This window comes from Mytilinidion resinicola, assembly GCF_010093595.1.
Source record: "Mytilinidion resinicola strain CBS 304.34 unplaced genomic scaffold BDZ99scaffold_18, whole genome shotgun sequence".
NCBI classification, from domain to species: Eukaryota; Fungi; Ascomycota; class Dothideomycetes; order Mytilinidiales; family Mytilinidiaceae; genus Mytilinidion; species Mytilinidion resinicola.
In genome coordinates this window covers 468,249-493,581 of record NW_022985454.1, presented here as the reverse complement: position 1 = coordinate 493,581, position 25,333 = coordinate 468,249, and the positions used below count along the sequence as shown (strand labels likewise).

At 52.2% G+C, this 25,333-nt stretch overlaps 11 protein-coding genes and 1 non-coding gene across 12 annotated transcripts; 4 read left to right on the top strand and 8 right to left on the bottom strand.

Annotated features, from left to right (window-relative positions):
- Positions 1–310: 310 nt before the first annotated feature.
- Positions 311–404, top strand: BDZ99DRAFT_t69. The gene has a single exon. It is a non-coding gene; the product is annotated as a tRNA-Phe (tRNA).
- Positions 405–550: 146 nt separating this feature from the next.
- BDZ99DRAFT_574498 (uncharacterized protein) lies at positions 551–2,861 on the bottom strand (the record flags this gene model as incomplete). Its single annotated transcript, XM_033728380.1, has 7 exons — positions 551–1,123; positions 1,196–1,338; positions 1,396–1,682; positions 1,733–2,027; positions 2,084–2,142; positions 2,196–2,508; positions 2,570–2,861. The coding sequence occupies 7 exons, from the start codon at positions 2,859–2,861 to the stop codon at positions 767–769; spliced, it is 1,746 nt and encodes a 581-aa protein (XP_033572557.1). The 3' UTR covers positions 551–766.
- Positions 2,862–4,832: 1,971 nt separating this feature from the next.
- BDZ99DRAFT_450232 (pol II transcription elongation factor-like protein subunit Cdc73) lies at positions 4,833–6,456 on the top strand (the record flags this gene model as incomplete). Its single annotated transcript, XM_033718160.1, has 2 exons — positions 4,833–5,456; positions 5,508–6,456. 2 exons carry the CDS (start codon positions 4,833–4,835, stop codon positions 6,156–6,158), a joined length of 1,275 nt encoding a protein of 424 aa, XP_033572556.1. The 3' UTR covers positions 6,159–6,456.
- A 47-nt stretch (positions 6,457–6,503) lies between these two features.
- BDZ99DRAFT_423917 (3-isopropylmalate dehydratase) lies at positions 6,504–9,280 on the bottom strand (the record flags this gene model as incomplete). The annotated part of the gene is made up of 4 exons (XM_033717043.1): positions 6,504–8,893; positions 8,949–9,023; positions 9,090–9,121; positions 9,181–9,280. The coding sequence occupies 4 exons, from the start codon at positions 9,278–9,280 to the stop codon at positions 6,779–6,781; spliced, it is 2,322 nt and encodes a 773-aa protein (XP_033572555.1). The 3' UTR covers positions 6,504–6,778.
- A 358-nt stretch (positions 9,281–9,638) lies between these two features.
- On the bottom strand, positions 9,639–11,496 carry BDZ99DRAFT_450223 (UDP-GlcNAc-1-phosphate transferase). The gene is made up of 4 exons (XM_033718159.1): positions 11,225–11,496; positions 10,990–11,170; positions 10,725–10,938; positions 9,639–10,673 (listed from the first exon to the last, which is right to left on the bottom strand). Exons 1-4 carry the CDS (start codon positions 11,455–11,457, stop codon positions 9,925–9,927), a joined length of 1,377 nt encoding a protein of 458 aa, XP_033572554.1. The 5' UTR covers positions 11,458–11,496; the 3' UTR covers positions 9,639–9,924.
- A 135-nt stretch (positions 11,497–11,631) lies between these two features.
- Positions 11,632–13,644, top strand: BDZ99DRAFT_450220 (WD40 repeat-like protein; the record flags this gene model as incomplete). The annotated part of the gene is made up of 3 exons (XM_033718158.1): positions 11,632–12,204; positions 12,330–13,191; positions 13,242–13,644. 3 exons carry the CDS (start codon positions 11,632–11,634, stop codon positions 13,349–13,351), a joined length of 1,545 nt encoding a protein of 514 aa, XP_033572553.1. The 3' UTR covers positions 13,352–13,644.
- A 612-nt stretch (positions 13,645–14,256) lies between these two features.
- Positions 14,257–15,248, top strand: BDZ99DRAFT_501778 (uncharacterized protein; the record flags this gene model as incomplete). Its single annotated transcript, XM_033723848.1, has 1 exon — positions 14,257–15,248. One exon carries the CDS (start codon positions 14,257–14,259, stop codon positions 15,202–15,204), a length of 948 nt encoding a protein of 315 aa, XP_033572552.1. The 3' UTR covers positions 15,205–15,248.
- A 621-nt stretch (positions 15,249–15,869) lies between these two features.
- BDZ99DRAFT_107682 (uncharacterized protein) lies at positions 15,870–16,220 on the bottom strand. The gene has a single exon (XM_033712376.1). It carries the CDS (start codon positions 16,147–16,149, stop codon positions 15,964–15,966), a length of 186 nt encoding a protein of 61 aa, XP_033572551.1. The 5' UTR covers positions 16,150–16,220; the 3' UTR covers positions 15,870–15,963.
- Positions 16,221–17,376: 1,156 nt separating this feature from the next.
- Positions 17,377–18,361, bottom strand: BDZ99DRAFT_480283 (uncharacterized protein; the record flags this gene model as incomplete). Its single annotated transcript, XM_033722326.1, has 3 exons — positions 17,377–17,454; positions 17,549–17,977; positions 18,335–18,361. The coding sequence occupies 3 exons, from the start codon at positions 18,359–18,361 to the stop codon at positions 17,377–17,379; spliced, it is 534 nt and encodes a 177-aa protein (XP_033572550.1).
- Positions 18,362–18,841: 480 nt separating this feature from the next.
- Positions 18,842–20,084, bottom strand: BDZ99DRAFT_540095 (uncharacterized protein; the record flags this gene model as incomplete). Its single annotated transcript, XM_033726696.1, has 2 exons — positions 18,842–19,881; positions 19,953–20,084. 2 exons carry the CDS (start codon positions 20,082–20,084, stop codon positions 18,973–18,975), a joined length of 1,041 nt encoding a protein of 346 aa, XP_033572549.1. The 3' UTR covers positions 18,842–18,972.
- A 1,502-nt stretch (positions 20,085–21,586) lies between these two features.
- BDZ99DRAFT_450218 (uncharacterized protein) lies at positions 21,587–22,781 on the bottom strand (the record flags this gene model as incomplete). The annotated part of the gene is made up of 2 exons (XM_033718157.1): positions 21,587–22,392; positions 22,447–22,781. The coding sequence occupies 2 exons, from the start codon at positions 22,779–22,781 to the stop codon at positions 21,762–21,764; spliced, it is 966 nt and encodes a 321-aa protein (XP_033572548.1). The 3' UTR covers positions 21,587–21,761.
- Positions 22,782–23,019: 238 nt separating this feature from the next.
- On the bottom strand, positions 23,020–25,325 carry BDZ99DRAFT_511073 (VIT-domain-containing protein; the record flags this gene model as incomplete). Its single annotated transcript, XM_033724519.1, has 2 exons — positions 23,020–23,117; positions 23,336–25,325. The coding sequence occupies 2 exons, from the start codon at positions 25,323–25,325 to the stop codon at positions 23,020–23,022; spliced, it is 2,088 nt and encodes a 695-aa protein (XP_033572547.1).
- Between the last annotated feature and the right edge of the window lie 8 nt (positions 25,326–25,333).

The window sequence follows — 25,333 nt, the reverse complement described above, 5'->3', positions numbered from 1 at the left end:
TGCTAGAATATCTTCCGGCCCCTGTTGTTGAAAACCCGCGCTTGCCCAATTAGGATTATGTGGAACGGCAAAGTCGGAATGCTCTAGCAACATTCACTCCTCTTATCTATACTACACTTCTATAAGCGTCTAAGCTAAGCTTAGGTTCCTAGTGGGTGATTGTCGTAAGTCTGTAGTCCGGTCTAGTCCACATATGCCCGAAGCGAGACCATTGGTCTCCACACTACCCTTGTTAACCACACAGAAATATCCAACTCTACCAAAATACTAACATATGAGTATATCTTAATTTTCTGCCACCGCCTCATCTGGGGCTGTAGCGCAGTTGGGAGCGCGTTAGCCTGAAGGTCCTGGATAGTAGACCTGCAAGCTAAAGGTCACCGGTTCGATCCCGGTCAGCCCCATTAGTTTTTGCCCTCCTAGCTAGCATGCTAGGACTCTATCTTTTTGCTCTCTGAGTATTAGAGATAGGATTTATGGAGCAAGTCGTTCGTGTGGGTTGAAAGCGTGAAGTAGGAGTGCAATAGATATCCGCGTTCAAGCAAAAAATTCCCCAAAGCAAATCATTGAATTATAATTATCCCGTGCCTTCTCTGCCTTCAACGTCCATCGAACAACTTACAACCATCCATCTGAATCGCTCAGCACAAGAAGAAGAAAAATACAAAAGCAAAAGACTAGAATCCGATCCCTACCCAAACCACTAGTATACATCGAGCCATACCATCGTTACACTTTCCCTTCCCTTCCATCACCATATACTTACTTATAACACCACAGCCAACGCTAACACAACTGCACCTACAACCGCTGACACCGTAACACCAACATTCGCAGCAGCGCCCTCGAACAGCACAATGCTAGAGCTCGGCTGAGGCGTATAGGCGCCCGTAGGAACATAGGGAGTCAAGCTAGTGTTAGCCGGGTATCCAACACTAACCGTGGAATACTCTGTAGTCTTCGGCTGGTGCGAGTGCGGGACCTCGGACGGGTACTCCCTCAGCGGGTAGGAGTACGTGGCATAGGGGACGATGACATCAGTCTCGGTGATGGTGTACCCTGAGCAGGACTCCTCGGTGTAGAGGACTGGAGGGACGTAGGTGGAGCAGGCGGAGCAGGCAGTCTGGTGGTATATAGGTTAGAGGGTTGCAATAGAGGTAGGATGGGGTAGTGGGAGAGTGGGGATAGGGCTTACGGTAGACACGGTGACGAATTCGCCGCTTGGGCAGCTAAGACTTGCAGATTTCATGGCACAGGCGTAGCATGGCAGGCCGGACTCCTCGACGTCGTATATGGGCCGTTCCTTGGTGGCGCATGGCACGGTGGAGGTTTCGGTGACTAGTAGACATAATTAGTACGCGAATGATAGTTCCATCTTAGAGATTGGGTGCACACCTGTGGAAGTAGGGTTCAAAGTCTTGCAGATCTCCGTGATAGTGACCTCAATTATGATCTCCACGCCGATGATCTTCGGGCCTGTGGGGCAAGAAGGAGTAATGTAGGCTGGAGGAGCGTAGGACGTTGAGTAGGCGGGTGGGGTATGATGGGGAGCAGTGTAGGCAGGTGGCGTAGAACTCGGGTACGTAGGTGGACTATAGCTCGGATATGAGCCGCTGCTCGAGGATGAATGTACGCCGCTCGAGTATGAGGATGACGGATGCACGATAGACGATGAAGAGTTGCTGAAGTGGTTGTTAGCTAGGTGCCAGCCTTTCACATAAAAAGATCATACCTGTAGACTGGAGACTCCGACGATGTGGGGATGGTGCCAGTAGAGCTAGGAACGAAGGTGGAACTGCTGCTAGTTGTGCCATTGAGAGGAGCGCAATGTCCATTACCAAGGGCCTTGCCGCTCTCACACTTGCAGCTCAAGGAGCATCCATCTCCATTGACCGTATTGCCATCGTCGCACTCTTCCCCGAGCTCCGGATCCCAAATACCATCGCCGCATTTGGACGGAGTAGCACCTCTGCTAATGATGTATGGAAGACCATCGTGATCGTCACCGAAGTGCTGGCTTCCGACGCCTTCAAAGAAGTTAGTCTCTGAGATCGGATGCTTGCGATATAGATCAAAGCCTTACCCAAGATGCCATCAGCAATCGCGAGGGCCTGGAAACCAAATTTACCAACCGAAGGATATCTAGAAAAAGAGTCAGATGATGACGACGTATGAAGGCTCCGATTTGCTCTTACGAAGAGAATGCCTCATGAACACTGCAGCTCCAGTCGGAAAGAGCTGCATCATCGAGGGTGCTCATTGCGTCCGAGTGAGCCTCAAGGTGAGCATCATTGTAGCAAGCAAGATTGCCTCGAACTGTGAAATCACCTAAGACAGTAAGAGCATCGACCTTTGCCGAATCGACGGACTGATAGTAACATGAGAGAGCAAAGTAGAGGCCCGTTTGTGTGGCACCCGATGTGGACTTCCCAGCTGCCGCGAATTTAATGCTGTTGTCGATCAAGGTCTGCGCACCAGGTCGGGCAAAGTGGAAAGTTGGATCGGTTCCTTCAAAGATTTAGCTTTTCTGTAGCGGAGCTTTGTTAGAACGGATCTTAGGTTTTCGTACCGATCAGAATTATGTTTCCGGTAATAGCTGGTGACCACGCAGCTTTGGAATCTTCGAAGAACTTGATCTGGCTAACATCACCGCAGCTGGGGTCTGCGATGACAACAGCTTCATATTTGGCAAAGTCCGCTGTTGTCAATGCCGCCCACTCTGCATCTGTCACTGTCTTCACCGTGTATCCGAGAGCCACTGCTTCATCATACTCCTTGAAAGTAAGAGACTCATGGAAAAGGAGGTCCCCTAGCACCGTCGCTAAGAGACTAGCCGCGAGACCAAGAGATGATACCTTCATGGTGGAGGCTGGGAATAGTAGAGAAAGACTAATATAAAGGTTGAACGAGCGTTGCAAAAGAGTGAAATGATCTAAAAGATCGAGAGTGAGAGACGATTTGTGATTAAGGACGCCCACAGCAGAGCAGCTGTAGGGGCAATATATACACTCAGGACTCAGGGATGCTGGGTTGAATTCTTCTGGACGTACTCCGCCACTGCTGGCCCAGAGAGTGCCCAACGTGGTACTAGAATATGGTCAAACTGGTGGACATGAGAGAGGAGCTAGTCTCCAACCAGTGCTGTGCTGCAGGCGGCAACTTACAACAGAAGCTGAGTTAACGAAATGCCGCCTTGACCCGAAAGGATCGGGGCTTGTGCGGTTGCTTCGTTGCCATCCTCTTGATGCTTACGTCTTGGCAGGGGGAACTCGGACGCTGCCGACTGTTGAGTCCCTCTCTAGCGATAGCAGCGCCAATGGGGAAGAATCTCGCCCGTATGCTTAATATTAGTGTGGTGGAGATTACGGGTGTCAGTTCAGCTTGTTGCTCAGCCTTACGGGACTTTCGCTTTGGCTTGTGCTGTCAAAGTACGCCAGCGAATCACCGGCGACGGCATGTCCCACGGTCCGAAAGAGCTATTGTACGTACCTGCATGAAGCCACGGGTTGTGGTGGCCGAGTCACACACAGGGCGCGTAGAATTTTAAGAGCTGGAGTTGACTTGCTGCGTGCTTCGTGTTCAAGACTTCAGCCGCACCAGAAATCAAGGCAGAAGCCTGCAAAACTAGTCAACACGAAAAGCCTCAACATGTGAGGCGGGGTAACTGGAGCCACGCTGATTCTTCATGGCGAGAACGCAGCTTGGCAGACCAGTCCGTATGGGCCCAATGCGGGTATTGCACAAGCCCATTCGTGTGACGAAACGTCGATGAACGTTGGTGGGCTTGAGCAACTGGAGCGTAAACTTTTGCAGAATTCTGAAATGAAGCAAGCCTCTACTGTGTTGCAATGAATCTTAACATATCCTGGTAAGAGGAAATAGTAATTTCAATAGATTCTGCCGCTCGCGGTTGGGCAGAAGAGAATACGAAGGTCCCCACGAATGATCTAGATGCAGTTGGTCGGTGAACGGATTCTATTTGAGCGAGTTCCAATTAGTCACAGAAGTGTAGCCATGGAATATAATAGTAAGTGCGCTTGAAGCTTGAAGTATTGAAACATTGAAATGAAGCAGGACAAGATGACAAAAGCAGATCCACCACCATGTAGGTATCCGAAGTGACTCGAGACGGAATCTTCGTACCACCTGACTCACGCGATCGCCACTGCAAGATGAGCGTCAACTAGATGAGGATAGAAGCTTGCACTGGTGTTGCAATAGCTCTAGTTGTGTAACTAGACAACCCCTTCCTCATGCTCTCCACGCGACACGGAAACCCTCAGTGCGAGGTAACAAGAGATCTCGTTGCCCAAATTTGGCTGGCGGATCTGCCTGAGGTTGTATATCTTAGATTGGCGGACTTAGAGGATGGTGGACGGAGTATTGGCAGCGGCTAGGGTCAGGGACGTGAAGCTGCCACAATGGAATGGAGCGACAACAAAGGAAAGAGAAGCAGGCCAGACGGAGAGGGTATCTAGGCTTGAGGCCACTCACTTATCATTTGATTGCGCAAATTTGAGGGGGTCGAAAATTGGAACTGCTCTCAGCGAAGAATGGTGCAGCTAGCATTCAGTGAGTGTCCACGTCCATTTTAGCTGGGCATGAACCTCTTTCCTGCCGTTCATATGATTGAAATAGTCGGTGTATTGTACTCGAATTTTGCAGCATCGTAAGACCAACCAGACGGAAGAAAGTGGAATGCTGAAATGAAGGCGAGGCTGAAGTTGAAGCTGGAGTCTTGGCGCGACCTCAAATCCAAATCTTTCCGCGTAGCTTCGATCGCGTCTCTTAAACAGCCACGGCTAGCCCATATAACATCCACAGAACCCGTCATGGCGACGACCGCCCAGCTCGATGATCCCCTCCTCAACCTCCGCGCCGCTATCGCCAGCAATACCCTCCCAATCCTCACCACGACCGCCGATCCAACTTCCGCCAGCGACGCTGTAGACAACATCGCCGTCGCAACCCACCTCTCGTTCAACCACGATGACACCCACCGCACATTTCCCCTCTCCACACCGACCCGCTTCGCGCCCTCGGGAGCCCCGTTCGACCTCCGCAGCATCTACTTCGCCTGGCTACGGCGCGAGGACCCTGTCCCCACCTACATCAGCGCAACACAGGCGCTGAACCAAGAGCTCTCCGCGCCTGGTGGCGCTGGTGGAAGCGTGCAGAACTTAGTCTTTGTGCAGAAGCTCGACCTTAATGCCTGGCTGAAAGGCGAAGCAGAGTCGAGCGAGTACATCAAAGGGTTGGACTCGGATGCCGCAACCACCCAAGCAGCGACCTCAGCCGAAGTCGCGTCGGGAGCTGCAGGCGGCATCGCGACAGTCTCAAGTGCCGCTGCGCCAGGAAAGATGGGAAAGACGGTGGACCAGCGGTTGGCCGAGATATACGAAGGCGAGCGCAAGACGGGTGATCGGAATAGCGTGCTAAGAGGCATCAAACCAACCGTATGCTTCACCGTTTTCTCTTATATCTACAGTTATAGTAATCCTCTCCAGGACTTCTCCCACATCCGCAAAACCGCCTCCATCTACCTCAAGCACGGCCGCCCCACGGCCGCACCCGCCAGCATCCCTCAGCCCCTCGTCTCGAACCTCAAAAAGCCCGCGCGCCGCATCGAGCCCATTGTCCTGCTCTCGCCCTCCGCCTCCTCCCTCCTGCGCATGTCCAACATCAAATCCTTCCTCGACAACGGCATCTACATCCCCGCCAACGACCCCTCCGTCAGCTCAAACACCCTCAATCTCCTCCACCTCACCCGCCTGCTCCCCAGCATCGACCCCGCCCACCGCCTCCGCTTCGTGCTCGTCGACACCCCCGACATGTTCAAGCCGGACTACTGGTCGCGCGTCGTCGCCGTCTTTACGACGGGCCAGACGTGGCAGTTCAAGAGCTACAAGTGGACGCAGCCCGCGGAGCTGTTCAGCCACGCGCTGGGGATCCACGTCGGGTGGAACGGGGAGGAGACGCCCGATGTTGTGAAAGGGTGGGGACGGGGTGTTAAGTGTGTCGGCGTGGACAAGTGGAGTTCGGCGCAAGGGGCCAAAGACAGGTGGCGGGATAGACAGGTGGTGGAGGAGATTTGGAACGCGATTGAGGAGAGTATGCGCGCGAAGGGATGGGGGAAGGATGGGCCGAGTGCGAGGTGAGTACGAGGTCAGAGGCGCGGTGATGGAGTGGATTGGTAATGGGAGGTCTTCCTGAGCTATGGCGCGACTACAACTCTCCTGAGTCTATCATATCTTGTCTTTTTTTTTGGCGGCAAGCGGTGCACTGGCGCACTGGAATGGGGCCGATTTGCATAGCTAAGGCGTCTGGCTACAGGAGCTGGAAAGACTCCGTACTTTAGCTTTTTATCTGGCACACAAAATTCAGCATATGAAGCCTTTTGATCATCTTGGCTTCTTCTACTACTAAGTATGTATGGATATGCGCCAGTCTTGGCAGACAGAATCGATAGTGATTGTTCGGATTAGCTTACTCCCATTTTGTTTAGCCTCCTGAAAGTGCATCAATGCTCCCATCACAGTAAGGAAAGAGTGTACACAGTAAGGAAAAGGTGTACACAGTTCGCCGTTCATGAAGTCGTTGATATTAGAGGCAGCTATAAGTAGCAGTAGGCCAGCAGAAGAACCGGCATCATTCCGCCCAATCCAAAAGAGAGGTTCCCATATATCCCCTCATGATTCATAGCACAGTCATTATCCTAACCCCACCCAGCCTTATTTTTTCCATTCCTTTCCCTTCCCTACCGCATATTATGCGCCCCCTACCACTCCAACGGCTCCTTCAGTACCTCTCCCCTATTCGTCTTCGGCACCGGCACCGCCTCTACCTTCACGGGCCCCCGGCCATGCTTTGCCAGATACCCGCTCCCATCCAGCCACGGCCACTCCCGCGTGCGCTTGCCCTCGAACTTGAGGATCTTTTCCTCGCTCGCCATCGTGAGCCCGATATCATCGAAGCCGTTGATGAGACAATGTTTCCGGAACTCCTCAACCTCAAACTTCGCCAACTCCTTGCCGTTTGCGTCGCGGATGGTCTGCGAGGGGAGGTCGACCTCAATCTCCTTCCCGGCCTTCGCTTCCGCCGCGATGGCGTCGAGTTCCGCACCGGGCGGGATGACGAGGGGCAGCATGCCGTTCTTGAAGGTGTTGTTGAAGAAGATATCGCCGTAGCTCGGCGCAATTACGCAAGTGATGCCAAAGTCCAGCAGAGCCCACGGGGCGTGTTCTCTGCTGCTGCCGCAGCCAAAGTTAGGCCCCGTACAGACGAGGATCTTGGATTTGCGGTAGGGCTCCTTGTTGAGGACGAAGTCGGGCTTTTCGTTGTCGGTGCCGGCTTCGTAGCGCCAGGCGTGGAAGAGGGCGGAGCCGAGACCGGAGCGCTTGATGGTTTTTAGGAACTGCTTGGGGATGATGGCGTCGGTGTCGATGTTGGCGATGTCCATTGGCGCGGCGATGCCGCGGAGGATGGTGAAGCTGGCCATGGCGCCCTTGGAGGCGTCGGGTGCAGCGAAGGGCGAGGGGGTTGATTGGGGGTCAGCTGGCTCGTCTAGGAGGCGGTCGAGGTCATCGTCGCTCTCGAGGTCGGCGACGTGAGCATTGAGCTCGATCTTGGGTGATGATTTGGCGGTGGTCGTTGGAGGCGCGAGTTTCCTGACATCGGCCAGCTTGCCAACAATCGCAGCTGCAGCAGCCATGACTGGAGACATGAGATGTGTCCTGCCTCCAGCTCCCTGTCGGCCTTCGAAATTACGGTTTGATGTGCTGGCACATCGTTCGCCTGGGGAGAGAATATCGGGGTTCATGCCTAAGCACATTGAGCAGCCAGCTTCCCGCCACTCGAAACCGGCTTCTGTGAATATCTTATCGAGGCCTTCGGACTCAGCTTGACGCTTGACAAGACCGGATCCGGGTACGATCATGGCCCTCTTTAGGTTGGGAGCAACCTTCTTTCCCTCCACGACCTTGGCAGCAGCACGGAGATCCTCAATGCGAGCGTTCGTGCACGACCCGATGAAGACTTTGTCGACTTCGATCTCTTGCATGGGGGTACCTGCAGTCAGGCCCATGTATTCCAGAGCTCGAATACAAGCTTTCCTCTTGTCCTCGTCCTGGAAATCATCGGGGCCCGGGACAGCACCAGTGATCGGAATGACATCTTGCGGAGATGTACCCCAGGATACCGTTGGAGCGATATCTTTGGTGTTGATGAATACGTCGATGTCGAACTTTGCGTCTGCGTCCGAATTTAGGGTAGACCAGTACGCCACGGCCTTTTTCCACTCTGCGCTGTCAGGCTTGGGAGCCAGCGGCCTGCCCTTGAGGTAATTGAAGGTAGTCTCGTCGGGAGAAATCATGCCAGCTCGTGCACCAGCTTCAATCGACATGTTACATATCGACATACGCGCCTCCATGCTCAGGCCTCGGATGGCAGACCCGCAGAACTCAATCACAGCACCAGTGCCACCAGCAGTTCCGATTACGCCAATGACATGGAGAATGATGTCCTTGCTGCTTACGCCAGCAGGGAGGTCTCCGTCGACCTGTACCCTCATGTTCTTGCTCCGTCGTGTGATGACGGTCTGGGTGGCCAGCACATGTTCCACTTCGCTGGTGCCGATACCAAACGCCAGGGCTCCGAAGGCGCCATGTGTAGAAGTGTGGCTGTCGCCGCAAACCACCGTCGTGCCTGGCAGGGTGAAGCCTTGTTCAGGGCCGATGATGTGCACGATGCCCTGGCGCTTGTCCCCGAGTCCGAAGTATGTGAGGCCGAACGCCTTTACGTTGTCTTCTAGGGTGGTGCATTGCGTTCGAGATTCGGCTTCTTCGATGAACTTTGCGGTGGTAGTGAGGTTCTTTCGAGAGGTGGTGGGGATGTTCTAGTGGCAAGTCAGTCGCCACGCCCACGTTGGCAGACAGCTGAAGGAAACGTACGTGGTCAACGGTAGCTAGAGTGCAGTCGGGTCTGCGGACCTTGCGGCTGGCATTCCGGAGGCCTTCGAATGCTTGCTGGGTCCCGTGTCAGTGGTGGAAGCTTGCGTGGCTTGCGGAGATGCGTCCGCTGCGGGTGCCTACAGGTGATGTGACTTCATGGACCAGATGTCGGTCTGCAGGAGGGTTAGATTTCCATCTCGATGCGGTGAAGCTGCGGGAGGCGCAATCGCACCAATATACAACAGGATGGTGCCGTCGTCTTTCTCCTCGACGATGTGGTCCGCAAAGACCTTGTCGTACAGGGTCTGTGGAGGTTTCACAGCAGACGGCATGATGCCGGGCGTGGTACAACAAGCAATTGGGCTGGTATAATGCAGAGGATGGGGAGGTATAATGCAAAGCGCGAGAGAGCAGCTGAGAGAAGCAGTGCAGTGCAACAGATGGACAGGAAAGCGTCGAGGCAGCTGGGTGGCACAATTATACCGCGAGCAGAGCACCTCGCTCGCCGACTTCGGACCGTGCGAATGTTGTGGGGTAAGCCCGCCACAAGAATCAGCAGCCCCCCATAGGCGGGTGGGTCCGCACTAGGCCGCATGGATCGCACGTTCCGAATTTCGCTGAGGCCGAGCTTCAAATGGTGCTGGTGCTATTGGACGTCATGGTCGTCATAAAAGGCTGAGAGAAAAAACAAGGCTGGTGTAGACGCTCAAGGCTGCAATCTGGTGCTCGATGCGGATCTTTGTATAGTCTAATGACGCTGAGAAGTAAGCTACCGCTCCAGCATGGTGTCTCTGCAAGTACCTAGGTAGATTTCCTGAACGGTGAGACGATATACCCCACGCCGCTATCGGGACTCAACTGCCGCTTACTAGCGGCTGTGTCGATTCCTACCTACCGGCCTTCCTAGACCTCGTATCTTACAGTCCGCTCTCGTGTGATGGCACGTTGGAAAAGGACATTTGCGAAGGACACCTGTTCACAGATTATCCTGAGTGAAGACCCATAGTGCCATTCGATGCCTGACAAACAACCCCGCCAGCCCGCACCCCGTTTGAAATGCTAACAGCCCCATTGCGAGTCGATCTTCTCGCAGGGGCCCGAACCAAACCAACCAGAGGTTGATGATTGTGAAATTAGTAGATGAGACAACTTCTCCCTTCTCATTGGTCTCTATCCGGAGCAGCCGTAAGCGATGCAGCAGCTTCAGCACCTCCGCGATCGGCCGCGCAAGAGGCTTCTTGAACTCCACTATGGAGCACTCCATGAGCCCGGTCCGGGGGTTGAAGTGCGGGAGCCGATGTCGGGGGCATGGTATGATATGGAACAGCTGCGGCGCTGAATACAAAAAGTTGAAGCCCTGCGGCAGGAGAAGCAGGATCAGCGTCTTGCTAAAGTGTCCTAGGATGCCGTCGACGGCGAACACCATGCCGGCAAAGTAGCAGTACGTGTCGCCCACAAAGACCTTGGCAGGGAACCAGTTGTGCATTAGTAGCGCCACTGAAACACCGATGAATGGCAGAAGGAGGTACAAGGAGAACAGATGGGAGTCTGTGGCCGGATGCGGATACGGCGTGAACGGCGACAGGTACAGGGCGTCGTTGAAGACGATGAGGAATGCAATCACCAGCGACTGTCCCACCTCGATCCCGTTGACGCCGGCCAGGATGTTGATGCTGTTGGTACAGAAGATAGACACCATGGCCATGTAGACGTAGTACAACCACCCTGCAGGGTCAAGTCAGTCTGGTACTTGTTCGGAACGAGGGCTCTCCTTACCGAGATCAAACAGCTCGCCAAGGTAGGGTCGTAGGAACGTTGGGACGACCATCTTGGTCACGCCGAAGTCGACAAAGTAGACAATCAGAATAGGAATAGAGGCGAATGCCGGGATGAGCACCTTGTGGCGCCATCTGATATCAAACAGATCGTCGCCGATGCCCAATAGGACGACGGACTGAAGAGAGAGAATGGCAGACAGATATGATGCAAGCTGATAGATATATTCAGCAAAGGTCCATTTGGGACTAAAGGGAGTACAAACTTTGCTGTGGGGAAATTTGTGCAGTAGTCGGCCAGTCTCCACCTGCTGGAGCTCGAAGACTACATCGCGATTCCCGCCGCCAGACGTGGCCGCCACGATGTCCTTGTAGAAGGGCCACGGCACGAACACGATTATAATGAACAGGTATACAATGGCGCAGACGGCGCCCATCGTCTCTGGTCTGTCACATGGCTCAGTATCATTCAACCAACAGCGCTTGCTGGTGTCTACGCACATTTCGGGCTGACGCAGCTTCGACAGATCCTTCCCCTTGAAGCCAGCGCGCTTGAATGCAGGCCCTAGCCATCGTATAAGGGCGTAGGTGAAAGAAAACGCTAGGCCGCTAAATGCAACAGAAGCGATTAGAGGCTCGCCGTCGCCCTGGAAGGTGTTTGCCAGCACGCCCACGCACGCACATGACAAAGAAAGGAGCGACAGCACTTCGGTCCTGCCCAGCTTGGCGGCCATCGTGGAAGTGCGAAAAGTGAACGGGGCACATCAAGTTCGTCGCGAGTCTGGAGTTGAAAGGTGGCCTGGCGATCAGACCGTTAGCTGCCCCGACTACTGCCACCCTCACCGCCCGCATCGTGAAGCCCACCCTAACGCGAATCGGCAGAGGCGCTTTTCCGCAAGGTATTGGCGATGGACCGCAACAACCGACACCATTCGCAGAAGGACGCCCAGGACCCGATCCAGGAGAATCTCAACGCGGCTACCAGTCTGCTCTATCGCCCGGGCTTTTTGAAGAACCTCTCGCCCAGCCGGCTGCCCTCGCAGGCCGCCTCCGACACCTCTCTCTCGCCCGGGGAGCCCCCACAGGACGCACGCTCTTTTCCCGGCTCCCATCATCGCCATAGCCATCTCAACCTGACCGCCATTGTCAACAAGGACTCATTTGACGAAGTTGACTACACTTCTCTGCTGACTCTTGAACGTGATTGTAATGGCAGCGTTCCGGAGATAGACTCACGCGTCAGCGAAAAACTCGAATCCCTCTTTGTGCTTGCCCGGAAGTCTTACGCCACCATGGCCGAGCGCAGCTTTCAGACCTTTTCGCATGGCCATCAGGACCTTGTTTTGGCTGTGGACTTCAACTACTTTGGTACTCGCATGGTCACCGCGTCGTCGGACCACAAACTCAAGGTTCATGACAAGAAAGACGACTCCTGGAATCTGGTCGATAGCTGGAGGGCTCACGATGCCGAAATAGTTGATGTGAGTGCCCAGTCCTTCCTACATATTCCCCCCTAGACGCTTTCTATCTGATAAAGAGTCTTCGAGTCAAAATGAGGACATTTATTTGCATATGCCCTCTATGCTTAAGCACTAACCGGCCCTAGGCCAAATGGAATGGCCCATTTATGGGCGAGGTCATTGGTAGCATTGGCGAAGACGGCCGATGCAAGCTCTGGCAGGAAGACGTGACCGAAGTTCCCATGTCAGGCAAGCGATTCCAGCTGATATACAATATCAAATCAGAGACAGGCGCGCCTTTCATGTCGCTGGACTTCAAAAACATCATGCAAGACACTTGGCTTGCTCTAATCACACGAGACGGACGCCTCACCGTTTATGAGCCCGTCGATCAGAGCACTCTGGCTGAGTGGAATCTCATTGCCCAGAATTGGGTCTGTGATAAGACTCCGGATCGGCAGGAGGAAGTCGGCTTCAAGGTATGCTTCCACAAGGAGAAACTTCCATGCTGGACCGCCGTCCAGGCTGGACTGGACCGGAAAGCGCTCTCGCTCGCCGTCGTGGCCATGCAGACAGTGAAGATCTTTAGGACTGATAAAGCAAAGCGCTTCTACCAAGCGGCAGAGCTCAAAGGGTCCCGGCAGATCATTCGGGACGTTGCCTGGGCCAATGGTTCGCAGAGAGGCTACGATGTCATCGCTACTGCGAGCAAGGATGGCGCCATCCGTATCTACGATTTAAGTACCCCTATTGCGAACACATCCTCTTCGAAGGGAAATGCCTCGTCCGCCTCGACCATGGTCGAAAATCCCGCTGCTCCACGACCCGTTGGACCTCGAAAGAATACTCCGTCCGGGATCGGAGCTGGACTCGCGGGGACGTCGAGTGTTGCTGATAGTGCTCAAGACAATGAGGGTCACCCAGGCCGCGTGAGGCATGTGGTCAAGAAAGCTGCGGAGTTAACCCAACATCACGGCGCAGTGTGGAGAGTGGCATTCTCTCCCATGGGTAAGTTATGCCCTCGTGTGACTTGCCAACAATGGCTCATATTGTTTTAGGTGAGTTACTGCTGTCAACCGGCGACGATGGCACCGTACGATCCTGGAAAAAGTCTGTTACCAACCAGTGGCTGGAGTATTCAGAGATCGACGCGGCACGTGATCAGTGAGTTTTATGCATTGATCTGGCATTGGTGTACGGTGTCATGCCTTTTAGTCGACACCGGTGGCGTTTGGGCGCATCATAAGTACGGCGTCCTTCTTTTCTTCTTGCTTCAGTCATAGATACCCTTTGGGGATGCTGATTTCGGGACTCCTGGCTGGTCTCATGGAGCACTGCGATCACGGTTCTGGCACTATTTGGTCCATGATCCGACATGAAAGTATTTGCAAATGATCATCCTAGAATAGTTTTGTTCCTCTGTGATTCTTGAAATGTTCTCGATATCTTCAAGTTTCAGACAAACTCTTTCTTCTCACCGTGTTCGTGCTTCCCTATCATTACCACTTAATCTCTAGTTTCTGAGCTTTAAGACTGCTTTCTAGTAGGTTGACCCCATACATAACTTCCTCATTCTCTTGAGAAGGGCTGCGTTCTCGCCGCATACGCAAGGCTGAACCACGCTAATGCATGAAGGTCGTGCGGATTCTGAATCTGTCCACTCGCAAGCCTCAAAGCTAAGTTTTATCTTGGCAGGCGTTCCGGAAGGCATTATTCCGCGCCCGTTCATATGAATACCAGGCCGCTACGTCTGCCCAAAGGTGACCGAGATTCGTCGGTCCTCAACGCCACTCGACGCCTCCACATGATTCCATGCAGCCAAGAAATCACGACCATGCGTTGGACAGCTTTCTTCACATCAGACTTGTGGGGTTAGCCATGGGTAGGTAAGTCGATAGTGCCTTTCAAGGCACGATATCGTATTGGATCTTGGCACTGTATGTTTTCTTTTAAGCGCCGACCCTCCCACGTTACGTCGTTTCCAGCCTCGCTGCCATGAAACCCAGGCCCCAGCAGTAATTCGCCGAGATCAAGCTATCGTCAAGACGCCAGCTACCAGTGTGTAACCCCATAATGCGTACCCTTTTCGCTGTACTAGTGTACATCACTCTCGCAACGCTTGCTCAAGGTCTCCGTATTGACACCCTTCTCGCCTACACGATCTCGAATGCCGACTCCACAAACACCGTTTTATACGCGCCAACCACCTCCGGTGAGGCAGACGTAGTGGTGACTGACATCAGCTCTGCCGGTAACGGAGCCAACTGGTACTTCACGATATACTCGGGCACCATCAACACGCCCGGACTCGCGTACCTCATTACGAACCAAGCATTCCCGGGCTACCGTCTAGACGGCCATCTGTCAAAGGTCCCGTATCTTGCCTCGAACGCTACTTTATGCAATGGTCAAATTTGGCACGTCGATACGTGGCCTGATGGGTCTGCCAGGATCTGGCAGGACTGCTGTGGCGATGGCTTGACGCTGGCGGCTATGGGCGAAACAGCATCGGTCATAGAGGGGAATGGCAGCGATCATGAGTGGGTTTTGGCATCAGTTGAAGCGAGTTCGACGAGTTTAACACTATCATCTACCACAACGCCGGATTCGTCGAGCCTTATTGCGTCCACCACGGCATCTACTATCTCTGCGACTACCTCTGAGGCATTGTCGACTACCTCGACGTTCCAGATCTCAGCATCACCTACAATACAAACCTCACCCACGTCAACATCACCATCATCAAGCGGTGGTCTCTCCACCGGCGCAAAAGCAGGCATCGGCGTCGGCATACCTATGGCCACCATAGCCGGATTAGCATTGGGTTATTTTCTCTTCCGTAGGCGGCGAGGAAAGGGGACTTCGGAAAACGTGCATACCAGGAAGGCCAACACTCCGGCAGCTCAGGCACAGTACTACAGCAACCAGCAGCTTCCGCAGCCAGAATCCGTCCACGAGATATACTCTCAGCCTGAGGCGTATCACGGCATGCATGAGCTTCCGTCGCGGGGTTATCAATAGGGGAATGGTGTGGGGGCACGGGGGTAATCGTTGATGTTGCGGAGAGATTGCCTGGGCGTTGGGTGGATTGGGTTGGGTTAGCGAGGACTACGCTCTGCAACGATATTTGTGAGGTGAGATGATGGTGTTACCCAGAGCTCTTCCACTGCTTTTCTGTAAGAGAACCTTGCTTTCCGTAATCTAACGCGTCTCTTCGTGCTTTCATGGTGAATGCATCATTCAATGGTCACGTGGAATAAAAAAAAAAGAGCAAAAGAAAAAAGAAAGGATGAGGTGTATGAGCGTGTTATAACCCCAAGCTAAGCTTAGGCAGGCTCTCATAAGCGGAAGTATAGTGAAAGAGCTTTTTGGTGCAGGCGACTAGAGCGTGAATGAATCCAAGCTATGCTTAGGCGCTCATGAGGGGAAGGAAGTATAGTGCAGTGGAAATAATGTTTTGGGCAGGCCGACTCGAGCGCGATTCGAACCCAAGCTAACGCTTAGGCGCTCATAGAAGGCGATATAGTGAAATAGGAGTGTTGTCAAGATCGCCCGGGATTCTCCCGCGCTGCATGATCCCAGTGGGCAAGCGCAGGAGCGACAGCGGGAGGCCAGGGGCGCTTAACGGTTAACTGACGAATATTATACTTATTATATAGGGTCACTAACGCTTTGCTAGTGCTAGTTCTTAGCTGGTTAATGAGCTACGATATTCACTACCTAGGGACACCTTATCTCCTTTTCTTTACTTGCACACGTAGGTGCTAATAGGCCATGCAGTTACATAAAAGAATTCACCACTACTTCAGAGTTGTCGTCAGACCTCCTGCCCTTCAGCCTGGCCGATAGAATGTAGTTGCATCCTTGAATAAAAAATATGGCTGCTATCAGATGATAACGATTGGGGACCACGTCCGACCTCGAGCATTGATTTGCGCATGAAGAAGAGCGTAAGCCGTAGCTCATCACGAAACCCCTTAGGTGTATAACATTGCAATTCCAGTTGCCGCAGCGAGCCTATTCACGCCAACCTTAGAAGATGTTTGGTTAGCGTTCAGTGAGCCGCTCATACTTTCTCAAAGTCCTTACTATCTTAGTTATCGCTGAACCCTGGTCCCCCGTGGTTTCCTTTCACATCACTACAGGTCTTGCAGGTATCCGGTTTGTTAGGATCTTCGACATAATCCTGGCATGCACAGTTGGTGACGCGACATTTCTTTGCCATGGTGTTGGAAGGGGGAGCGTTAGAATGATGAAGCAGTATTGGAAGCTTCTGGAGGTAAACTTCGTGCGGAGTGGGAGCAACTGATGAGCGTGATGCTATGAACTAGCGGGCTCCTAGCTGTCTTTATAAGCTAAACATCGGCCCATCGTATGCCTGCCGCATGCCCAGGCGACGCTCTCGAAAAGCGGGGTAAGGCTGATACCTAGGCGTGTGCAAGTACAAGGAGAAACTATTTCCACTTTCGGCGATCGCATACAGCCTGCTGCATGATACTCACAGCAAGCAGGGTAAAGAGCATTTCACAGGAAAGAAGGATGACAAGTGGTATGTGGACTCTCGGAATTCGGGAGATTCAAGCGTTGCAGAAGAACCAGGGGCTTTTGTTTTTTCTCCCAGGGCTAGAGTTTTAATGAGCAGGTCTACTCGCTTGTCCCGAAGTAGCTGAACGATATACATGTCCATGATTTCAAGCGGTTTGGGCTTGTGGTATTGGGCGTCAATGCGAGTCTCTTCAAGGATGTTGAGAACGCTCTTATAACTTTATTTCAACTCTGCATTGGAAAAGAATAGTCTTGTAGTCACTCCCTTCAAAACAAAATCCTGCATAATTTTCGGCTCATGATAGAGTGTTTATATAGCCGTCCGTGTACACGTCTTTATCGTCGCTAGTGGTGCCTTAAGATATAGAGAAACACAGGTAACGTAGCTTCGTCTTAGTATAACAACAGCCCCCTAGTTCGGTATGAGAGAGATTCCAATTAACTTCCATGGCCTGTTTGACGTTTCTTATCCATAAACCTTGCTAGGTTTGCTCTGACCTTCTCCTATTAAACGCTAGACTAGGAACCCGGGTCCCTCTCTACCAGCCTTAGCCTTCCAAAATGAGCATATACCTAGCCAGAAGCTGTCGTGGCCGCTCGAGACTCCTTATAAGTCATTAAATCTGCACGGCTTTGTTTGATGTCATTTCAGACTTGGCCTTCGGCATCGGAAGTATCGAGAGAGAGTTGACTGACTGCGTCGGCCGCCATCGCAGCTAGAATTTCCTGAAAAAGGTATTAGCCAAGACACAAACGTATCGCAGAGCTTTGAGCATGTGCGCGCATCACGATTCCGCTCTATTCGATGGAGTGTACTTACCTGCTCCTTTCCATCGAGCGCTTCGAGTTGCTCGTCAAGTTCCGCACCCTCTTTCAGAAGCTTCTCTATCCGCTCGAGACGCTCCGCTTCCTCCTTGTCGATGATGGCTTTGAGCTGATTCTCGAGCTCCGCGTCCTCCTTCAGATTTTCTTCTAGCTGCTCGAGATGCTCCACTTTCTGTTTGTCTATCTCTGCTAGCTGCTGCTCTAGTTGCTCTGCGGACGTTGAGGTGTTGTAGCTGGGAAGTGGACCCGCAAGCTCTTGGTGCTCCATTTTCTTCAGAAGTGTGGCCTTGCGTTTTGCTAGTTCTTCAAGCCAGCGCGCTCGAGTTTCGGCGGTGAGTGGTGTCATCAAGCCAATCAACCGGAGCTTCGCTAGTGGGCATAGTGTTGTTGGTGACGGAGTCCATTGCGGTGGATGGGAGGTGGGCTATGATAGTGGTATTGTAGAGTGTGGTGGATTAAAGACGGAGTGGAGCTTGACGTAGGGGTTAAAAGAGAGGGCGAGGGACGTATGCGTGCATTCACGCGCGCACGCGCACGTTAAAATCGTCGTGTTGCGATTGCAAATAAGTTTGTATTGAGTATTGAGTTGTCGAGCGTAAGGCTCGACAATATTAAACTATATACGGTTCCGCCCACGTGCCTGCCTCCTAACGCTCACGCGTCCGTCACGTCCGTGACAGAGAGCTAGTGGTTAGATAAGCATAGGCAGTTCAGTGAATGTAGAAGCTGCTGGCTCGATGTCTGACCCATACAGCAACCCATTCACACCCTAGAAACGCACGCCCTTATAACGTAATGTAGCCCGCATAGTGAATTAGTACATAGATATCAAGTGCATAGTAGAGCGTCTGGGTTGCGCTACAAGCGCCTTTGCAATCTCGCTCTTTAAGTCTCCACCCTCCTGGGGTGTCTTAGATAGCTGTCTGCGTGGCAAAAGCACACGCCTATATGTTGTGATTTAGCATGCGCGAGAAATCAGATGTAGTAATACTAGTCGTATAATTAGAGGTCTAGATTATGATGTCACGAGCTTTACATTCACCCCCTACAATCCTCCAGCCCCCAGGGGTGTCTTCGACAGCCATGTACATCCCCAAAACGCACGCCTAAATAAGTCAATCTAGTAGGCGCGAGCAACGGATCTAAAGTCATAGATTCAGGACCGGGTGTGCAGGTCATCATGATACAACGTTCGTATAGTGGGTAGGAACATAGTCCAGTCTTTTGTAGATATTACACCATTTACTGGCTTATGATTTGCTTCATCTGCCCGGGCTTTATAAAAATCGTCCAGAACAACTCGGAAAACCCGCAGATGCTCTAGTCAGTATGAAAGACAGAAACCACTTTCCGTCAATACTAGCTCTTTGAGAAGCCCCAATACCCGCTACCATAGCTTGTCATCGTACACACCCATGCCTACAACTTCTCGCCTTGTCCGACCTTCAGACCCTCTCCGGCACCTCCTGAATTGCCCTTGCTGGCGGGAACCTTTCCATCTACGCACCACTTCTGTGTGATCTTGGGCGCATCTAGGGCTCGAGCCCTCATCTTGCGAACCTCTTCGGCGTTGAATTCGCGTACCTTGCACGCAGAGGCCACCTGTCTCTTGTGGATGTCGATACCATGGCCGTAGTGCAGATGGCGGTGGAAGCCAACGATGCCTTTCACCCAATCTAGCTCCTCAACCGGCATACGCGTTGTCGGCTTGATTGCGTTGCCACCACACGCCGAGCAACAGAGCTCCATCCACTTATCCTCGTGGTAGATGACGGTGGGGTAACCGTGCATCTCCTCCTCTTGCAGAGCCTGAGGGACGGCATAGGTGTAGACGCCGTGGTTGTTCAGGACTTGAGCTGGAGTTTTGGGCGTAGCAAGGAACATTGAGGGTCGATTGAGATTGCGAAGGGTGGGTCTCTTTTTGTACTTCTCGCGTCTAGCTTCTTCTAGCTTCGCCAGCGTGTCGTCGTCTACTTCTTCCCTCCAACGGCGCTTTTCGAGCTCATCGGCCTTCGAAAGGAGCTCTTCGAGTTTATCGGCCTTCTCACGGAGTGGTGATGCGCTACGAGCTCGGCGAAGACCGGTGATGACTGGGCGGTTCGTGGAGGTGGAATGTGGGTGCTGAGTACGCTTGCTGTTGCTGGTGGGAGGCTTTGCTGCGTCCAGCTTCTTGGGAGCAGACCGGCCGTGCTTAAGGCTATGCTCGCTGTTGTTGGTAGCAGGCTTCGCTGGGTCTGGCTTCTTGGGAGCAGACAGCCCGCGTTTGAGGCTACGCTCGCTGTTGCTGGTAGAAGCCTTTGCTGGGTCCGGCTCCTGAATATTCAGCTTCTAGATAAAGGGGTTGTGTTAGTTCGTGATGTTCGTGATGTTCGTCCAATGCAGTGACTTGGAACGCTTACTTCGAGCTCCGCCTCCATCTCCTTGATCTCCTTTCCGATAGTTCTCATGGCTGTGCGAGCCTTTTCATACTCTTCCCTAAGAGAACGAAGCCTGGCCCGCAATACCTTGCGCTGGTCTCTGGCAGGCGCCATTGCTGGTTTTGAAGGATAACACAGCTTGTGGGTGGTGATAGGTTGTGGTGGATTGTAGCTTTTGGAACAGCAGTGGTTTAGGAGAGCGTGGGTGTGAGAGGAGGAGGTTTAGGTACTTGACAGGAGCGGGGGAAAGAAGGTCGCGGCGTTGATGCGCGAGAGTCGAAGGAGTGAATGAAATTGCCTTCTTAATGAGTCGAATCGTTTCCATCGGCACAGCCCTCCCAATTATCCTGCACGAAGCTCGCTTTTTGGGGGACAATTACCACTGTCAAGAGTAGCTCCGTTACCAGGAAGCCGGCCAGTCAAGAGGCAGCTCAGATTCCGCTGCATGGAACTTGACATTGCCCCTAGAGTCTTGAAAGTCCACTGAGGTACCCGAAGCAGGTAAACAGACGTACACACACTTATCACATATCCCGATTCACCATGACCTGCGAGTACTGTGGTACCCGGGGTATATTTTGTGCGTGGGCCGCGCACAACATTCACCCTGTAATCTAAAGACACCAATCACGGTTCCTGTTTCCATGTATTAAAATGCTCGGGCAAAACAAACAAAGGCTATGCTTAGTGCCTCTAAAATGCAAGGTGAATGTTGTGCACAAAATATACCCCGGGTACTACAGTAAGCCGGTTGTAAGAGATCCGGCAGCCGATAAAAAGCATTGACTGTATATGATAGAGCTGCAGTTGAAGGTAAATGTACGTGCCTGGCGGCTCTAACCCATTCCTCCCCTTTTTCAGCTCACTAGGTATTCATAATTAGTGAACGTCTATAGCAAATAAGCCGGAGTGGAACGCCAAAGTCTCCTTGAACTCCTTGAATACCTAATTTTAGAGCTTTGATGAAGCTATAGTTAAGCCTTATATGTCCTCTCCCCCCCTTTTCAGTCGCCCGCGAAAGCCTGAGGCAGAGCGATATGGATCAACTTTGAGTAAATAGCAAAGGCATAGTACCACATAAAGTTCGAGTATATAGAATTACGCCTAGCGCAGCATGCGTGTAGTCTTAATGAGAAAAATGAAGTGGCTGTAGTGAACGTAGGAGGCGGGGATTTACTAACTATTATAGTTGGTAATGCGTTCGATGAAATGTGACCTAACTAAGATATGATCAATTTAATTCTGCTCTTCGACTACTAAGTAGCGGCCACTGTTGCATAGTATACCTCTATTTGCCCAATTGGGATTGAAGAGGGGCGATTACGTCTGTTACCCCTGGTAAAACTTCCCTCTTACTTCCACCTATTTCCCCTTCCAGAGCGTCTCCTACATTCGATTCCCGCTCTGACCTCGCCTGCACAAATCCCTTTTTTACCTTTCCTCTTCCCCAGCGAACGATTCACCACTGTCGGCTCCTGCGTTTGAACCTGAGAGCAGGCTTATGGTCGTATATCTATATTTTCGCACGAGTCTAGGGAAGCGCAAGATAGCACATACTAGTAGAATATAGTTATTAGTAGATTTTGATTCAAGAGACGTGCTGAGCAAAAGTTTAACCACTGAAATACACATATATTTCGGTAACTAAGTGTCAAGAAAGAAACAATACCTCTTCTGGCGTCCTTGATATGTCCCTTAGGAGATGTGTCCGCTACTTGGTCCAGAGCTCTTTCTTCTACTACCTAGTGTATTCGCTGTCTGTTCAATGCTGTCTTCTCGTGCTCTCTTCTTTCATACATCTTTGACCCATTCCATTTTCGCATTGTCCTCGTCGTCTGGCTCTTCGGGTTGGACGTCGTGTAAGCCTTCTAACTCCCATGAAATCACACTCTCCGGGAGTTGCGACTTGACCCAACGTTCAGCCTTTTGGACCATCAGCTCCCAAAGTTGCTTCTCCTCAGGAAATGTGACGTAGATAAACCGTATCACGAGCAGCGTATCCAAAGCTTCTTTTTGGAGATCTGAGGGTGAACGAATTGCCTGGCAGAATTTCTCATACCGGCAGCGATGTCGCGGGTCCATCTTGTTTAGAATACATTCACGATTTTCGCGTTCCAACGGGAAAGAGCCCGTCGCAGTCTGGATAGCAACTAGATCCTGGAGGCTGACCTCTCTCTCCTCATCAGTGGTGTGATGAACACGACGGATGTGCTCAGCGAGGTTTTCCTTCCGTGTGAAGCCCTGGCCGGAGGAGCGCTTGCAGTCGGGGAAGGGGCAGAATAGAGACTTCTTGACCCCTCCATACATCTTGTGCACCTCACGCTCGTGGCGAAGAAGACCGCCGCTATAGGTATAGCCCTGCAGTTTCTCACATCCAGCGATGGTGCACTTGTATGGCCGGTCATGCTTATCCATATGCTTACTACATAGTTGAATTAGCGCGAATTATTAAGTGCTTAGGATGAATGTTGCATACCTCCATTCACATTTCCGATCAAAAGTGAGGCTTAGATTTATGCATTCTTTATGGCAACAGATGATCTTATTGGCAGCATTCCGGGGTGGTTCCTCGGTGCGCTTGAAGGCATGACCGCGGCGTGGCAAACCAGTCGATTCGACGACATCTGGGGTTTGCGAGCCCTCTTCAGAGTCTGTCTGCTGACTATACGAGCTATGTAATTGCGCATTTGACGGTCTTCGAGAGTGATACAGAACAGGCGATTGTTCTCCGCTCAAGCTGATTGGAATGCTGGCATTATTTGGCGTATGGGGCGCGTTATATGGAGACAGTTCTCGGGGGATGTGGTCCATGATGCTGCTTCTGATTCTGCTTATGCTGCCGCTGCTGCCGCTGCCGTTGTTGTTCTCCTCGGCTTCGAAATAATCATGGGCGCTGATGTCCTGGCGACTTTGACTTGGCTGGAGGGCTATCGCATGAGATGTGCTGGCGTCATACATACTTAAACCCTCCGGTACCTCTCGCAGTCGACTAAAAGGATATGGAATGTTCATGCTAGCTGGGTTAATTGTGCTATTGGGGCTATTCGCACTAGCAAGCGGTAAATAGGAAGTCCTGGGATCTTGAAAATTTTGGTCCATCGTCGTAGCTACGGCCGTGTTTGGCATTGAGAGGTAGTGGGAACGTGGCTGCGTGAGTATAGATAATTCGGAACGTTGAGCTTTGTATAGTCTTGATAGACTCTCTTGACCGTTGTTGTTATCGACAGCAACAAAGCTTGTCCATTTTCCGGTTATTTTGTACAATGTTCCAAGTCGTTCAGCTTCCCTTCGTATCTTGTCATCCGAGGGAGCATGAACATCGTCTGTGGCGAGTTTTGACGAAGTCCGATGCATCCAACTCTTACCAGCCTCCAGGTCCGAGATTGAAGCTTTGGCGGCAAGATGATGAATGGCATTGGTGCCGATAGGTATCTGCTCGATATCGAGGTGCGTAGTGATGATCTCGCCAGACGCGGCCGTTGCCCTTATGATGACCGTCCGCGGATCACCTATGGCCTGTTGGGGATAAAGCACGAAAACTGATTGGCGAGCAAATGTATGCAAAGAAGGAATGTGATATGGTGCTTGGATGTACCTAGGTCTTTGGGGTGAGAGTGAGAAGTTCTGTTGCTGTGGTGAAGTTGCTGCCAAGCCATCGATCTCAATCTCGCAATCCCAGGTCGCTGGCATGAGAGCCCCCTTCAACATGTGGATGACTCTTGCTGCCCATTTGCCTTTTCCATCAGCGGCTACAACCTCAGCGTACCCTCCACCTTGACGGCTAATGCCTTCAATCAGCTGATGTGATACTGAGTCTCCAATGCCAAGGGAGAAAAAGCGCACCGCGCCTTTAGACCTTTGCCTGGATCCGGCAACGAAGTCAAGCAGCTGCTCTGTACCCCAAACTTCTCCGTCGGTGAGGATGATGATCTGAGTTGTAAAGTTCTTTTGCACAATTCGTCTTTGGAAAGCTCTCACGATAGCCGAAAACATCTCAGTACCACCCATATTTGCGTCGAAGCCGTTGGATATATGGTGCATAGCTGCATCTAGACTCTGCTGGGTGTATTCTTGGGAAGAGTCCCAGAGCGACGAAAAGCTGTCACCAAAGGAGTAGATGTTGAAGAAAGCCTTCTCTGGAAGACTCTTCAGAAAAACGCCTAAAGCTTCCCGAAGCGTGTTGATCTTTTCGCCCATCATCGAGCCTGAACGATCGGCCACGAAGATAATTTCTCCCTCAAAGCGATTAGACGTCTCGGAGGTAAACTTTGAGACGAACAAATCCTGCGGACGTAATGTGACCATTATAGCCGATTCATTAGTGTCGTCTATCGGAGCCTCTTTCACAGCGCGGGATTTGATCAGGGTCGACCCTGAGGATAGAATCAGGAGGACAAAGTCTTTGCCAAGAGTAGCTGATGAGTCAGAAAGCAATGCTATAGCTCTATTAGGGTCGAAAATAGGCGTCTGGGGGCATTCGACACTAGAAGCAGCTTTCACAAAGTTACTAAAGGTTGGCGTTGGTATTGGGTTGTTGTGAGTCGCTGAAGCACCCATCTCGACGGATATCGGATGGGTGCGGCTCTCTAATTTGCGAATAGGAGCCAAGCTCGTAACGTTGACTGCGATTGAGAGGCCATGATTTGACGCATTGCCTAACGCTGTGGTGGACGAAGGAAACCCCGACGGTGGTGACCCGTATCGTGGTGCAACCGAGGTTGGGATCGTTACTAGCACTCCCTCTCCTCCAATATCGGCCTTGAGCTCGTTGACATACTGTATCTCGACTTTGACAGTGGATTTTGCAGGAACATTGCCCAATTGAGTCTCGAAAACTTCAGGGGTGTGCTCTTCCAGCAACGCAGCGACGCGTTGCTCTGCTACTGCTTGCTTGTATTCCGCCCGAGCCTCACGCTTCGGCTTGATTCTTCCCTCGAGTATCTTCTCATGGCCGACGGAGAATCTGAAGGACGTGATTGCAGCGCCATCATATAGCGGAAAGGTGTAGTTGGCTTCGGTGATGAGGCTAGCGGAGAAGTTGGAGAAGGTTTGAGTCAGGGTCGTCCGGGAGATGGTCGACGTGACTTCGACATCGACCGACACATCGAGCAACGGCAAACAACGCAACTCAGGCGTGTTCACGTTGTTCGTGCTTGCAGATGCGCGGAAAACGGGGAATTCAGTGTCCCTCTCGACATCGTATTGGCGTCGACGCTTCGGCGGATGCGGCACGTTGGCGGCAGCCACATGAGCGGGATCAAAAACAACCCCCGAGGCAAGACGCTCCAACGCAGCGTGCTCTCGGTGGAACTGGTTCATATACGGGACGCCGAACGGGTTTGGATAGTAGGCCATGGTGATGG